The following is a 12,593-nucleotide window of genomic DNA, read 5'->3' as shown; positions in this document are numbered from 1 at the left end:
GGACGTGGCCGGCGTCCCAGGCAGGAGGAAAGAAGCGGTGTCTCGGGAGGAAATGAAGATGGGAGAGCGTCCCGGGAAGCAGGGCGGGGGCGTCGCCAGGAGAGGCGGGGAGACGGCCCGGAACCCGCCGCACCGCTACCTGCGGCCCCCCGAGGCGGAACTCGCACTCGGACCCAGCGACGGAGCCACCACAAAACCTACCGCGCCACCAGGTCGCTCGCCTTACCCCGCCCCTTCCGGCGAAGGTCCCGCCTCCTGTCACGCGCCCCAGATCGGTACAGACATTGGCTCACCTTGGCTCCGGCGGCGCGTGGAGAAGGTCAGGGAAGCGACGACCGCATCTACCGCGCGACGCAGCCGCTCTCACCTTAGCCCCGCCCATTCCGGCGGAGAGTCCGCCTTCAATCACGTGCTTAGCCCCCGCTCGCAGCCAATTGTTGTTCCTGACCCTGGAGGCGAGGGCGGGACATAAGGCTGTGGAGCGACGGAGGCGCGCGCCCGTCAGGGGAGGGGCGGGGCGTCCCGGGAGAGCGACGAGCAAAAAAAAGGAAGCGGGAGGGCGCTCCAAGTTCTTAAAGGGACCACTTGCGCTTATGCGTGCGAGTACGCCTGCGCCCGGCTAGCCCGGCCAGAAGGGTGTAAACTTGTGTGCACGCCGCCGCCAAGAGGCGGCTCGCGGTACCCTAGCCCTGTCCTTGGCGACGGGTCGGCTGCGCAGGGCCGGATGGGAATTAGTGCGTTTCTCCGGGGAGTGCCAGAGCCGCCGCACCGCGCGGCCCCGACCAGGGCGGGCTGCCCCTGGGGAGGAGGGCCAGTAGTCCTCAAGGGGCAGATGGCCAGGTCCCAGACCCGGTCCCAAGAGTTCGAGCTTCGCATTGTCATTACGGGCACTCCTGCCCAGCCACACTTTCTCCGGACACGTCAGCTCGGGTAGCCACCTCTGTCCAGTTGAACCACTCTTGCCGGCCCATTGGCCTGGAACCTCCTTGGGCTCGTCTTTTACCAGGATGCTTTTCACCCCTGCCCAGTCACCTGCCCTTCTGACCGCCGGCATCCCACTGTGTGCCCACCCCGCACCCCACCCCCTCCCCCACACCCATCCTGGGAGGCTGAGGGGTGTCAACATCCCTTTGAGTTGCTCCTGGTGCAGTCTGGAAACGGGTGCTCAAATGATAGCCCCAGGCCCAAACCTGTGGTCCAGCTGCATTGGACATGTGCACCCAGGTATTCCTTATGCACCTTAACCTACCCAACACCTGCCTAGGGCTCCAGGCCAGCAGCCCAGAGGAGGACTCTGGGAGTCGCACTCACAGCAGGGCCCCTGCACACATCCCACCAGGTCCCAAGCGGTCCTCTCAGAGGACATGGTAGGTGGCCTCATCTTCCCATGGAGCCCCCACTCTGTCCTCCTCTTGTGCTGTGTACCGGGCCTCAGGGCCTTTGTACATGCTGTGTGCCCTGATGTTGCCCCACAGGCCATGCTGTCACCAGTCTCAGCCAAACCCCTCCTCCTGATTTGGCTGCCTTTTCTCAGGAAGGCCTGCTTAACCTCCAGGTGTTTTGAGTCTCTCTGGGGTGTCTTCAGCATGGTGCTCAAGCAGAGTGGATGCTTCCTTGGACCTGATGTGGTGGCCGAATGGGATGAAAGTGTTAAGGACATAGGAAAGAATGGATGTACTGGTTGACGGCAGCACTGTTCTGAGTGGCCAAAAGTGTGGATACCCAAATGTCCATCAACAAGCAAAGTACAAAATGCGTCTCCTTTACCCTTAAAACTTCACCGGAAGTGAAAGAAGCCAGACAAAAGGCCACACAATGTGGCTGCGTGTGTGAAATGTCCAGAAAGGCAAGTCCATAGATGCAGAAGCAGCAGAAGAAGCAGATCTGCAGTGAGAGGCAGTGGTCGCACAACCTGGTTACAATGCTAAAAACATTGAATTGTACATTTTGAAAGGGTGGCTTTTATGGTACGTGAATTACACATCAATGAGCAGTTATGAAACAGGAGAAGAGGGGTAGTGCCTGCCACGCCAGCCTCCGTGCCCTGTCCCAGGCCTGCGGTTTCTCCAGCGGCAGTTTCAAGCCCTCATCCTGATGAAAACTTTCTGTCCCATCTTCTCTCTCCAGCCTGTTGCCTCTGTCTCATCTCACACCAAGATTCCTGGAAAGCTTTCCATTCACCTGTGCCTCCCGGTCTCGGCTGCACCTGTGTCCACCGTGCCGCTTTGGCCTTTGCACGGCTCTGTCTCCTATGAGCATGACTTGAGTGACGTGTCCTTGTTCCAGCTGTTGGGCGGGCGACCCTCCCTCCATTCACTCGGCCTCTTCCTCTCACCCCACATCCAGTCCACTTGGAAATCCAACAGCCCCACTTTCAGAAAGCACTCAGAACATAAGCACCTCTCACCACCCCACTGCCACCACCAGGTCCCAGCCACCATCCCCTCAGTGGGTCCCCAGCTCTGCCCTCATAACCCCAGCCCATTCACCTTGCTGCCGCCAGAGAGTGGCCCTTAACGCCTACGGTTTGATCACGTGACCCCTTCATCCCCATCCACTGGCTGCCACCCCAAAGAAAACAAAACCTTTCATACTGTGCAGGAGGTCTTCCTGACCCCCAACAGTGGTTCTTTGAAATGATCTATAAAATTGATGAGCCTCCCAGGGGTCGTCAAACTTTTTATAGAAACCGCCCACTTTTGCAGTGCTGGTCGACCTGGTCCCTACTGCCCACTAGCGGGCGGTCCAGCTTTCATGATGGGCCAATGGTGGCGCTGTTTGGTTGCACGGTAGGGACCAGGTTGACCAGCACTGCAAAAGTGGGCGGTTTTTATAAAAAGTTTGACGACCCCTGATAGACCAATCAATAAGACATAAAGAAGCAGAGATCCAGTGTTAGGGTGACATTACTACGTGTCACAGACAACTCACCTACAAAGTTCTAGAACCATCCAGAGATGTGCAAAATAAAATGCACCCATGGGGGGTGGGGGGGGAGAAGGGTGATACCTTGAATAGTCAGTCAAGGGCTGACTATTCAAATCGAGGTAATTCTTCAACAGAATAAAGGAAAAGTAACATGGTAATGTTTGTAGAGAAACAAAAACACATTTGACAATTCAACCTCCATGCACGATAAATCATGAAACAAGAAGTGTACATCCTCAACTTGAAGGACAGATCCAAAAACCTGCCAGAACGTGGTGGTCCACTGAAGACTGCAGACCAGATAGCGTCCGCAGTCACCCCACTCAACACGTGCTGGGGTGCAGCAGCTGCAGTGGTGGAAGAAGAGGAAAGGGCAGAGGCGGGAGCAAGTATTCTGCGGTGACACATCCGTAGGTCCAAAGTGCTTTAAAATTTACTAAGAAGCTACTAGACATAACGGGTGAGTTCAGTAAGGTCACAGGACACAAGATCAAGACACACAAAAAATCAATTATATGTCTGTACGTATGTCACCATATGGGAACAAGCTGTCAAGTTAAACTTTAAAATTACGTTTGTGATAGCATTAAAAATTGTGGCCTACTTAGGGCTCACAAAATATTCAATACATACAAGTATGTGCACTGAGTTATCAAGTGTAGATGACAGTGTTGAAAGTTCTAAGCACATGGAGGGATATTCCATGTTCACAGAATGGAGGACTCAATGTTGTCAAGATGTTTAAGTCCACGCTATGGACTCAATTGTGCCCCCCCCCTTACGACTGTATCTGGAGGTAATTAAGGTTGGTCTTTTCCGGCAGTCATAACAACAGAAAGGCGTTTTCTCAGTCCTGCGCTGATCTACAGATCCAGTGTACTCTCCATTGAAATCCCAGAAGACATATTTTGATACTTTTACAAGCTGATTGTAAAATTTTTGTAGAAAAGCAAGGGAACTAGAAAAGCCAAAACAATTCAAGAAAGTAGAAAATTATTACAAAAGGGACTCATACTCCCCCATTCAAGACCGACTATAGAGCGACAGTGGCCGAAACCCTGGGGTGTTGGTGTGAGGACAGCCCTGCGGGGCCACACAGAACAGAGCACCCAGAAATAGACCCAGGAGATACTGTCAGGGAATTCTGTTTCAACAAAGAAGCTACATCATTCCATCGGAAGGAAAAAAATCTTCTCAACAAATGATGTTGATTTCTCCCTCCACACACATGTTAACCTATAATAGGTTACAGACAACATCAAAGCTAAAACAAAATCTTTGAAAAGATTTAAGAGGGTATCATCGAGACATTGGGATGGGCAAGTTTTTCACAGAACACAAACTAACATTAACCATAAAAGAAAAATTTGATAAACTGGAACTTAACTAAAATGGAAACCTCTGCCCATCAAATGAACTGTCAAAGGGTAAAAACACTTAACAGATCTGTATCCAGAATATGTACAGATTCCTTCAAATCAAGAAAAAGTAGACAACCCAATAAAAAACAGGCAGACTTCAACAGATAAGAGGGATAACCAATCAGCTCATCAGAGCCAGACATCATCGGTCAAGGAAACGCAGCCCCGCCCCCCTCCGCCCCATGTGGCCCAGTGCACCGACCTGGGCGCTCACCTGCACTGGAACTGCAGCACCCAAGGTTGGCAGCGCGTGCAGCAGGGGAACCTTCACACACTGCTTTCCCTCTGGAAAAACTCAGACCTTTGAAGTTACACGCACAGCAACACCATGGCTCAGTCATTCCACTTCCAGGTCTTACCTGAGAAATGAAAAACCGCCCACAAAGTCTTTTCCAGCATCTATCACAGGTAAACATGGAAACAAACCAGAAGTCCATCATGGAGAGACTGGGTGAACGTGTGGTTTACTATGGGATGGTCACTGCGCAGCGATGCAGAGGACCAGAGGCACCACACCGCACGACTCGGGACTCGCTGAGCCCCGTCGACGCCCAGATCTCTCTAGAACGTGTGGTTTAGTATGGGATGGTCACTGCGCAGCGATGCAGAGGACCAGAGGCACCAGAGACACCACACCGCACGACTCGGGACTTGCTGAGCCCCGTCGACGCCCAGATCTCTCTAGAACGTGTGGTTTAGTATGGGATGGTCACTGCGCAGCGATGCAGAGGACCAGAGGCACCACACCGCACGACTCGGGACTCGCTGAGCCCCGTCGACGCCCAGATCTCTCTAGAACGTGTGGTTTAGTATGGGATGGTCACTCCGCAGCGATGCAGAGGACCAGAGGCACCACACCGCACGACTCGGGACTCGCTGAACCCCGTCGACGCCCAGATCTCTCTAGAACGTGTGGTTTAGTATGGGATGGTCACTCCGCAGCGATGCAGAGGACCAGAGGCACCACACCGCACGACTCGGGACTCGCTGAGCCCCGTCGACGCCCAGATCTCTCTAGAACGTGTGGGATGGTCACTGAGCAGCGATGCAGAGGACCAGAGGCACCACACCGCACGACTCGGGACTCGCTGAACCCCGTCGACGCCCAGATCTCTCTAGAACGTGTGGTTTAGTATGGGATGGTCACTGCGCAGCGATGCAGAGGACCAGAGGCACCACACCGCACGACTCGGGACTCGCTGAACCCCGTCGATGCCCAGATCTCTCTAGAACGTGTGGTTTAGTATGGGATGGTCACTGCGCAGCGATGCAGAGGACCAGAGGCACCACACCGCACGACTCGGGACTCGCTGAGCCCCGTCGACGCCCAGATCTCTCTAGAACGTGTGGTTTAGTATGGGATGGTCACTGTGCAGCGATGCAGAGGACCAGAGGCACCACACCGCACGACTCGGGACTCGCTGAGCCCCGTCGACGCCCAGATCTCTCTAGAACGTGTGGTTTAGTATGGGATGGTCACTCCGCAGCGATGCAGAGGACCAGAGGCACCACACCGCACGACTCGGGACTCGCTGAGCCCCGTCGACGCCCAGATCTCTCTAGAACGTGTGGTTTAGTATGGGATGGTCACTGCGCAGCGATGCAGAGGACCAGAGGCACCACACCGCACGACTCAGGACTCGCTGAGCCCCGTCGATGCCCAGATCTCTCTAGAACGTGTGGTTTAGTATGGGATGGTCACTGCGCAGCGATGCAGAGGACCAGAGGCACCACACCGCACGACTCGGGACTCGCTGAACCCCGTCGACGCCCAGATCTCTCTAGCAGTGACTCCAGCTCTCCAACAGCCGCGGGTCTGGTGACACTTTCTGGGGTTCGGAAATGCTGTAGCCAGACTTGGGGGAAACAGGTCCACATTTATAAAAACACATCAAATTGTTTTAAGGTCTGTGTATTTCAGTGTGTGCAGTCTTGACTACAACTGAAATCCCAGTGATCTGATGGCCAACAGACTGATAACTGAGCTGTGAGTGTCCAGCCCAGTGGGGACGTGCTGCAGGTGGCCTCCCACACCCAGACGGTGAGCACGGGCACCCCACTAGCAGGCTGTGTCCAGTGTTCCCTGTGACGGGATAGCCACCAAGTGCTCTTCCAGTGGGCGCTGTCCAGCAGTATAGAGCCAGTCCGGCTCACCTGCCTGCCATTAGGACCCACATGGCCATTTCCTGTCCACGAGGTTTAAGAACTGACTGAGCCACTCCACTGCTGACACATCCCTGTGGGGATGCTGACTGAGCAAGACCCTAGGCCCCCGTGGGGCCATACTGGTCTTGGTGGCCGCCAGCGTGTGCCGTTTACTTTAATAAAGGAAGAAGCGAAGGCCAGGCCAGAGGGGTGAGTGCCACGGGGTGATCAGAGAAGCCTGCTCACAGCTGCACTGTTGCCCCAGCAACCGCAGGTCACGCAGGGCATGCACAGCCGTCCACAGACCACGAGGCTGCTTCCCAGGCCAGCCACCAGGGACCGCACCATGTGGGTGTTCTCACAGTGACACCTGGGCGGTGCTGCCACACTGTGCTCCCCCAAAGCAAGGCATGGCGACAGCCCACAGGCTGCAGTCTCTCTGGGACGTGGTCTCAGGCCTGGGCTGAAGAGCAGAGGGTCGAGTGCAGGCAGTCAGAGCCGGGAAGCAGCCCGGAAGGAGAGATGCGGCCCAGGTGGACAGCAGGCCAGCGAGGGGCTGGTTGGGGGCTGTGAAGACCATCTGTGGCTTTTGCAGGAACATCTGAAGGGGCAGTGGGGACAGAAATTAACCACCCAGTGTGTCAGGGTCAAGAACTGAGACACGGGGCTGCTTCCCCAAAGCACCAGTGTCCTATGTGATCCAGTTAGTCTAAGCCCCCTTCTGGCCACATCAACAGGAGCTACACAGATGAAGGGGAATTTGCCAGAGTAAGCTAGGCAGCTCCTGGTGGCTGAGCAGAGGATGGGGCCCTTGGCCAAGGGCATCCTACCTGGCTTCCATGCAGCCCGGCCCGACACCTCATGTCCCAGTGTGTGCTGACTGGGGCAGGCCGGGGTGTGTGTGACCCGCTGCCCAGTCTCTGTCCAGCAATTTCTGGGGAGAAACACAGTTCCAACGAAACCTCCCCTGTCGTGGAGAAGGGGTGAGGCCACTGCCCCACTCCCAAGTTCAGCAGGGGCCTCTGAGCATGAAAAGAGCCCTGTTGGTGGCCTGGCCACTGGACAGGTACACTGCTCAGCAGGACACTCACTCTTCTTCAGACACTCCCAAGGAACCAGTGGGACCGTGTTAGCAGGTGCCCCTCGAGTGCGGTGCGGCTCAAGGGGCCCTACCTTGCATGCTGCTAACAGCAGGGACGGCAGACAGGGCCGTGGTGTCAGAAACACACAGCAGCCTCCACCTCACAGGGAAATGAGAAATAGAAAACCCTTTTATTAACATGTTTTACATTTACAGTTTATTAGCTAAGCAACATCCACATGCAAACATGACACTAGGTACAAACCTCTACGGGACAGCGGTGCTGACTACAGTGAGTGGTTCCCTCGGTCCCAGGTTGTCGCGGTTACTTCAGCTGGACTGTTCTGTGACCAACGCCATTTAGAACCGAGTGATGGAACCACCACAAGGCCTCACAGACTCGGTCCAGCGGGTCCCACGGGGTGCACAGGCCACGCCAGCGGGGACGCTGAAGCCGGTCAACCTGAGGGTGCCGGGCGTGGCAGCAGCTCCGTGGTCCACGTTCCTGGTGCTTCGATCATGGCCGGTGAGCCAGCAGCCACCCCTGCCCCGGCCACCACGCAGGACACACCTGTTTCCCAGGGCTCACCTTCAGCACAGGGAGGAAACTGTTTCTGAAATGTTCTCGAGTGTCCCTCAGTGTCAGGTGGGCCCCGAGTCTCTTGGGGGAGGCCCCTTCCAGAGGATCAGCTAGCTGACTCACGGTACAACATCCTGCCGATCAGACTGTGGTTCTCACGTGCGCCTGCACCCTCTCCCTTCCTCTCCTCCGAAGTGCCTGTCGGGGCTCACAGGTCTTTGGTCGCAAGAAACAGGAACACCGCCGCAGGCAGGGCACAGCGGGGCCTACATGATGTACACTTTCTCTGCTTGTGAGAAGTGGAAGACCTCTTTGGTTCTCGGGCAAACGACCTTATCATCTTGACGGATAGAGAGCAGAGACTGGAAAACAAGACCAGAACTCATTAAGACAAACCTCACAATGAACCGTCAGGAAGTAAGTCATCTGGGTTTTGCCCAAGTCACTTCCTGAAGGCACACCCGCCGCCCCTGGTGCCCCCGCCCCGCCCCCCAGGCCCCTCACATTGTAGCCGTAGACGTAGCCGTTGGGCAGCATCATGGGCGGGTTGTTCTCATTCATCACATCGCCCGAGATCTTGCAGACCAGGCGGGAGTTGGCACAGTGGGCCATGGGCAGGGGCTGCGCCAGCTTGTTCAGGGAGCGGCTGCACACGGGGCAGTCGGGGCTCTTGGAACTGCCATCCTCCTTGTAGCACTGTCTGTGCCTCGGGTTAAGGAAGGGTCACAGGGTCGTGAGATCCAGGGTGAGACTAGGTACGTGGAGGCCACTCATTGCTGCACGGGGACCAGGCAGAAAATAAGCAAGAGTTCTTTCAAAGCAAAGAAAATACTGTGTTTGGCAGGAAAACAGCCCGAGGCCTGAGCAAAATCAGGGGCCAGAGTCCCACAGCCAGGCCCCTCCCACTACTGGAGAGCAAAGGACATGTACTCACAGCTGACCCTACACGACCCTCACCACGGAAGGGCAGGGGAGAACAATGTCAGCTGAGGCCGCCTTGGGGAAGCTGGGAAGGCTGTGAGCTACGAACAAGTTAAGCTCTCTCTCTCCCTCTGAGTGCTCGACACAGGCCCAGGGATAGCCACTGGTCCCATCACAGGCAGGGCCTGCCCAAAGTGCCCGGCATTAGATGAGCAAGAGGCAGACAGCCCTGATGGAGACCTAGAAGAGACCATGTGGTACACTGGAGAAGGACCCATACACACTAGGTCAGTGTCAGCTCTCTGGCCACGGGGGGGCTGCCACTATGCGAAGATGTGACCACTGGGACAAGGGTCAGAGCAACTGACACTGCCGAATACTTCAGAACCCCACAGGAAGACTATTCTGAATGGTTCGAGTACCAGCTGCCAGAGACAGGCCAGCGTTAGCCTTCTGTGGACACGGTGTGCTAGCAGCCTCAGGGCAGGCTCCTAGCCCAGCCAGGGCCACGGCCCAGAAGGATACGGTGTCTTGATGGCCGAGAGGCCGGCCTGGAGGGTGAGGGTGAACACGGAGTTGTTCCCCAGCTGGTGCAGCCGGTAGTTGTCGTATCGGAACTGCTGGATCAGCATCCTCCACCGGGCCGGGTCCAGCAGGTCCTGGAAGAGAAGGCAGAGGCTGGGACGGAACAGCACCCACGCAGATCAGCACCGCAGGACAAAGCCCCTTCCTGCTGGCTGGGTGCTCAGCGGCCCCGTGACAAGGACAGGACTCTGTGGGCTAGAAGGGCAGCTCAGCTGAGTGCACCCTCTTGCAGGGAGCCCTGAGCTCTAAGTGAAAAAGCCACATTACAGAAAATGAAGGTTAAATCTGGTCAATGTGTCCCTAAAATGACAAGGTTCACACTCAGAGGCGTGGGGTGGGGAGGCACATACAAAAACAAAAGTGGAACCCCCGATATCCACCCAGGAGGGTGTGACCCCCCTGCAGCCCTCAGAGAAGGGTACAGCCACAGCCCAACCATAACAGACTGTCCTAACACCTCTCCCCTCCGAGCCCAGTGCAGGGAGGGCTGCGCCTGGAGAGAGCAGCCCTGCACCCTCCACTCCAGCCCCTGTGCTGTTTCCTGGGTGACCCAGTCCCACCCACCCAGGACTTCCCACCAGGGTATGAGGCCAGTGTTGGGGTCCTCTGCTCTGTCCTCTGAGCCGCCTGCTTTTGTTTCCAGGCCACCCTACAGCCTCCGCTCCAGGGTGTCTGCACCTGATATCGCCCGTTCCCTGAGCCCAGGTCCTCCCATGTGTATCCCCGAGCTGCACCTGTCACCTGTCACCCGGCAGGCCTCGACTCTGGGGGAGTGGGTGAGCACTGCTGTTTGTTGGGGAACCCCCCGGCAGGCAGACCTGCCTGAGAATTGCCATTGTAAGGCCCCTAAGGGAGGAGACCTGGGTGTCACACCACCCTGGGCCAGACGTCCAGTCCCAGGGGTAGGTCCCCCTGGGTACTTACATTGTCACTGTCAGTACCCTTCTCCACAGCAGGGAAGAGTTAAAACAGCACGAATTAGGATCTGAGTTCAGGCTCAACATCTGAAAAGTTCTGTGACCTCATGACTTTTGATTGTAACACATCCCCAAATACCACAGAATTCTGTGAACTCAGTCTGGAGAAGCTTTCAGATGCTGTGCAGAAGGCCTGTAGCCAATACTGCAGAGGTGGGGGCAGTCCCGCCAAAGGCTTCCCAGTACCCTGGGCATGGCCCAGCCCTGGGCTGAGTGGAGGGTAGGGCAAGCCCTGGACAGAGCAGCTTCAAGGCCCAGACAGTATGGCTGGTCCAGACCACAAGGAGGAAAATTCATGTCAGTCCTCCAGGCATGGGCACCTATGACATGAGTGCCGCGGTCGGATTGTGTCCCCACAAAATCCACGTGTTGAATCCTAAGCTGTGCAGTGGTGGTAGAAGATGGGTCTTTGGGAGCTCTGGCCATGAGAATGGAGCCCCATGACAAGACTATGGCTCCCTGGTGTCCACCCCCAGATGTGGGGCACCACAGTACACAGATCCAACCTCCAGGACAATGAGACTATGTTTCTGCTTTACAACCCCCAGTGTCCGGGTTCTGTGACAGCAGCTGGCGTGACCAAGATGAGACATGAGTGCAGAGTGGTGCTACTGTACAACACACACACACGCAGGGCAGCTCTGGGTGTGGGGGTAGCTCTGTGCAGGGGCAGCAGCAGGAGTGGGGTCAGTTCTGGGTGTGGGGCAGCTCCGTGTGGGGGCAGCAGCGGGAGTGGGAGCAGCTCTGTGCGGGGGCAGCAGCAGGAGTGGGGGCAGCTCTGGGTGTGGGGGCAGCAGCGGGAGCGGGGGCAGCTCCGTGCAGGGGCAGCAGCGGGAGCGGGGGCAGCTCTGTGCGGGGGCAGCAGCGGGAGTGGGGGCAGCTCCGTGCGGGGGCAGCTCCGTGCGGGGGCAGCAGTGGGAGCGGGGCCTTGGTCTTCAGGTGATGGTGCAAATGGAGATGGGAAAGGCTAGCGGCAGCTGAGTGGACTGAGGGGCCTGTCACTTCTGCTGGAGGGACGATGACCCTTGTCACAGGCAGAGCATGCTGCACTAGTGGACAACGGTGGAAGCTGCTTCTGAGGTGAAGGGGCAGCTGGCTTCCCAGGTGCTCACAGTAAGCCAGACGAGAGAAATGGCTGAAAGTCGGAATTGTTCATGAACAGGAAGCAGGGCTTCAGGATTCGGGAGAGAACTCAGAGAATGTACGTAGCCCAGCGACCCAACGAGGAGACGAGTGTGACTAGGACAGCGCTGCATCCCCGCCCAGCAGAACCAAGGGGAGGGGAAGGAGTGAGGAGTCGACTTGGATGTCAGGACAGGATGATCTTCAGGACAAGGGGAGAAGGACCCTGGGTCCATTCCGAGATCAGAGGGGCTGCCCTAGGCTTCAGGGAAGACGACCTTGGGAAAGGCCCCAGGACACCTATGCTGAGACCCGGGCACACGCAGGGCAGGCCTCCCAGTTCAGGAGGCACCGGCAGGGGGTCCTGGGAGATGTGTGCTGTCACCCGAACTCAGGTTCTTCTGATCCACTTTCTCAACAGTAAAATGGGAACCAAATGAGAAAGGGCTCATTTGGGATGTTGGTCAAAGACCCAGGGCTCACAGACGTAGATTACCTTGTAGGGGGAAATGTGTGTGTCCGGCGGAAAGGCCAGCATGCCCATGACCTGGCGGACTTCATCCAGCTGGCTGCCTTCAGCCTGACTGAAGTGTTTCCTTGCATGTCTAGAAAACAGCAGTTTGGTTCTTCTAAGTTTGCATTGTCATCTTTAAGAATCTGAGCTCAGTCTATACTCAGTGACATGGGCCAGGGTCTGCCAGAGCTCAGCTCAAGGGCTGGACTCCCACCCAGTGCTCGGAAGCAGAGTTACTCCAGCACCTCTCCTCGACGGGACGGGGATGGGGACAGCATGAGATGCACAGGTAGAGACTCTCACACAGAAACACCTGGAG

At 56.6% G+C, this 12,593-nt stretch overlaps 2 protein-coding genes across 7 annotated transcripts in view; both read right to left on the bottom strand.

Moving 5' to 3' along the window:
• The window catches only part of UVSSA (UV stimulated scaffold protein A), a 34,268-nt gene extending 34,042 nt beyond the window's left edge, over positions 1-226 (bottom strand). Inside the window, exon 1 of the mRNA XM_066387432.1 lies at positions 202-226. The gene's annotated coding sequence lies outside the window, so the exon portion shown is untranslated. The remainder of the gene's footprint in view (positions 1-201) is intronic.
• A 7,517-nt stretch (positions 227-7,743) lies between these two features.
• Positions 7,744-12,593, bottom strand: part of MAEA (macrophage erythroblast attacher, E3 ubiquitin ligase) — a 28,115-nt gene continuing 23,265 nt past the window's right edge. For all 6 annotated transcript variants that reach the window (XM_066383841.1, XM_066383842.1, XM_066383839.1 and 3 more), the window contains 4 exons: positions 12,257-12,365; positions 9,602-9,735; positions 8,660-8,855; positions 7,744-8,517 (listed from right to left, as the gene is read on the bottom strand). In XM_066383841.1, coding sequence (XP_066239938.1) covers positions 8,422-8,517; positions 8,660-8,855; positions 9,602-9,735; positions 12,257-12,365 — 535 coding nt within the window. In that variant the 3' untranslated portion in view covers positions 7,744-8,421. The remainder of the gene's footprint in view (positions 8,518-8,659; positions 8,856-9,601; positions 9,736-12,256; positions 12,366-12,593) is intronic.

Source organism: Saccopteryx leptura, chromosome 5 (genome assembly GCF_036850995.1).
Source record: "Saccopteryx leptura isolate mSacLep1 chromosome 5, mSacLep1_pri_phased_curated, whole genome shotgun sequence".
NCBI lineage: Eukaryota > Metazoa > Chordata > Mammalia > Chiroptera > Emballonuridae > Saccopteryx > Saccopteryx leptura.
The sequence above is the reverse complement of the archived record's forward strand: the minus strand, read 5'-3'. Positions and strand labels throughout refer to the sequence as shown.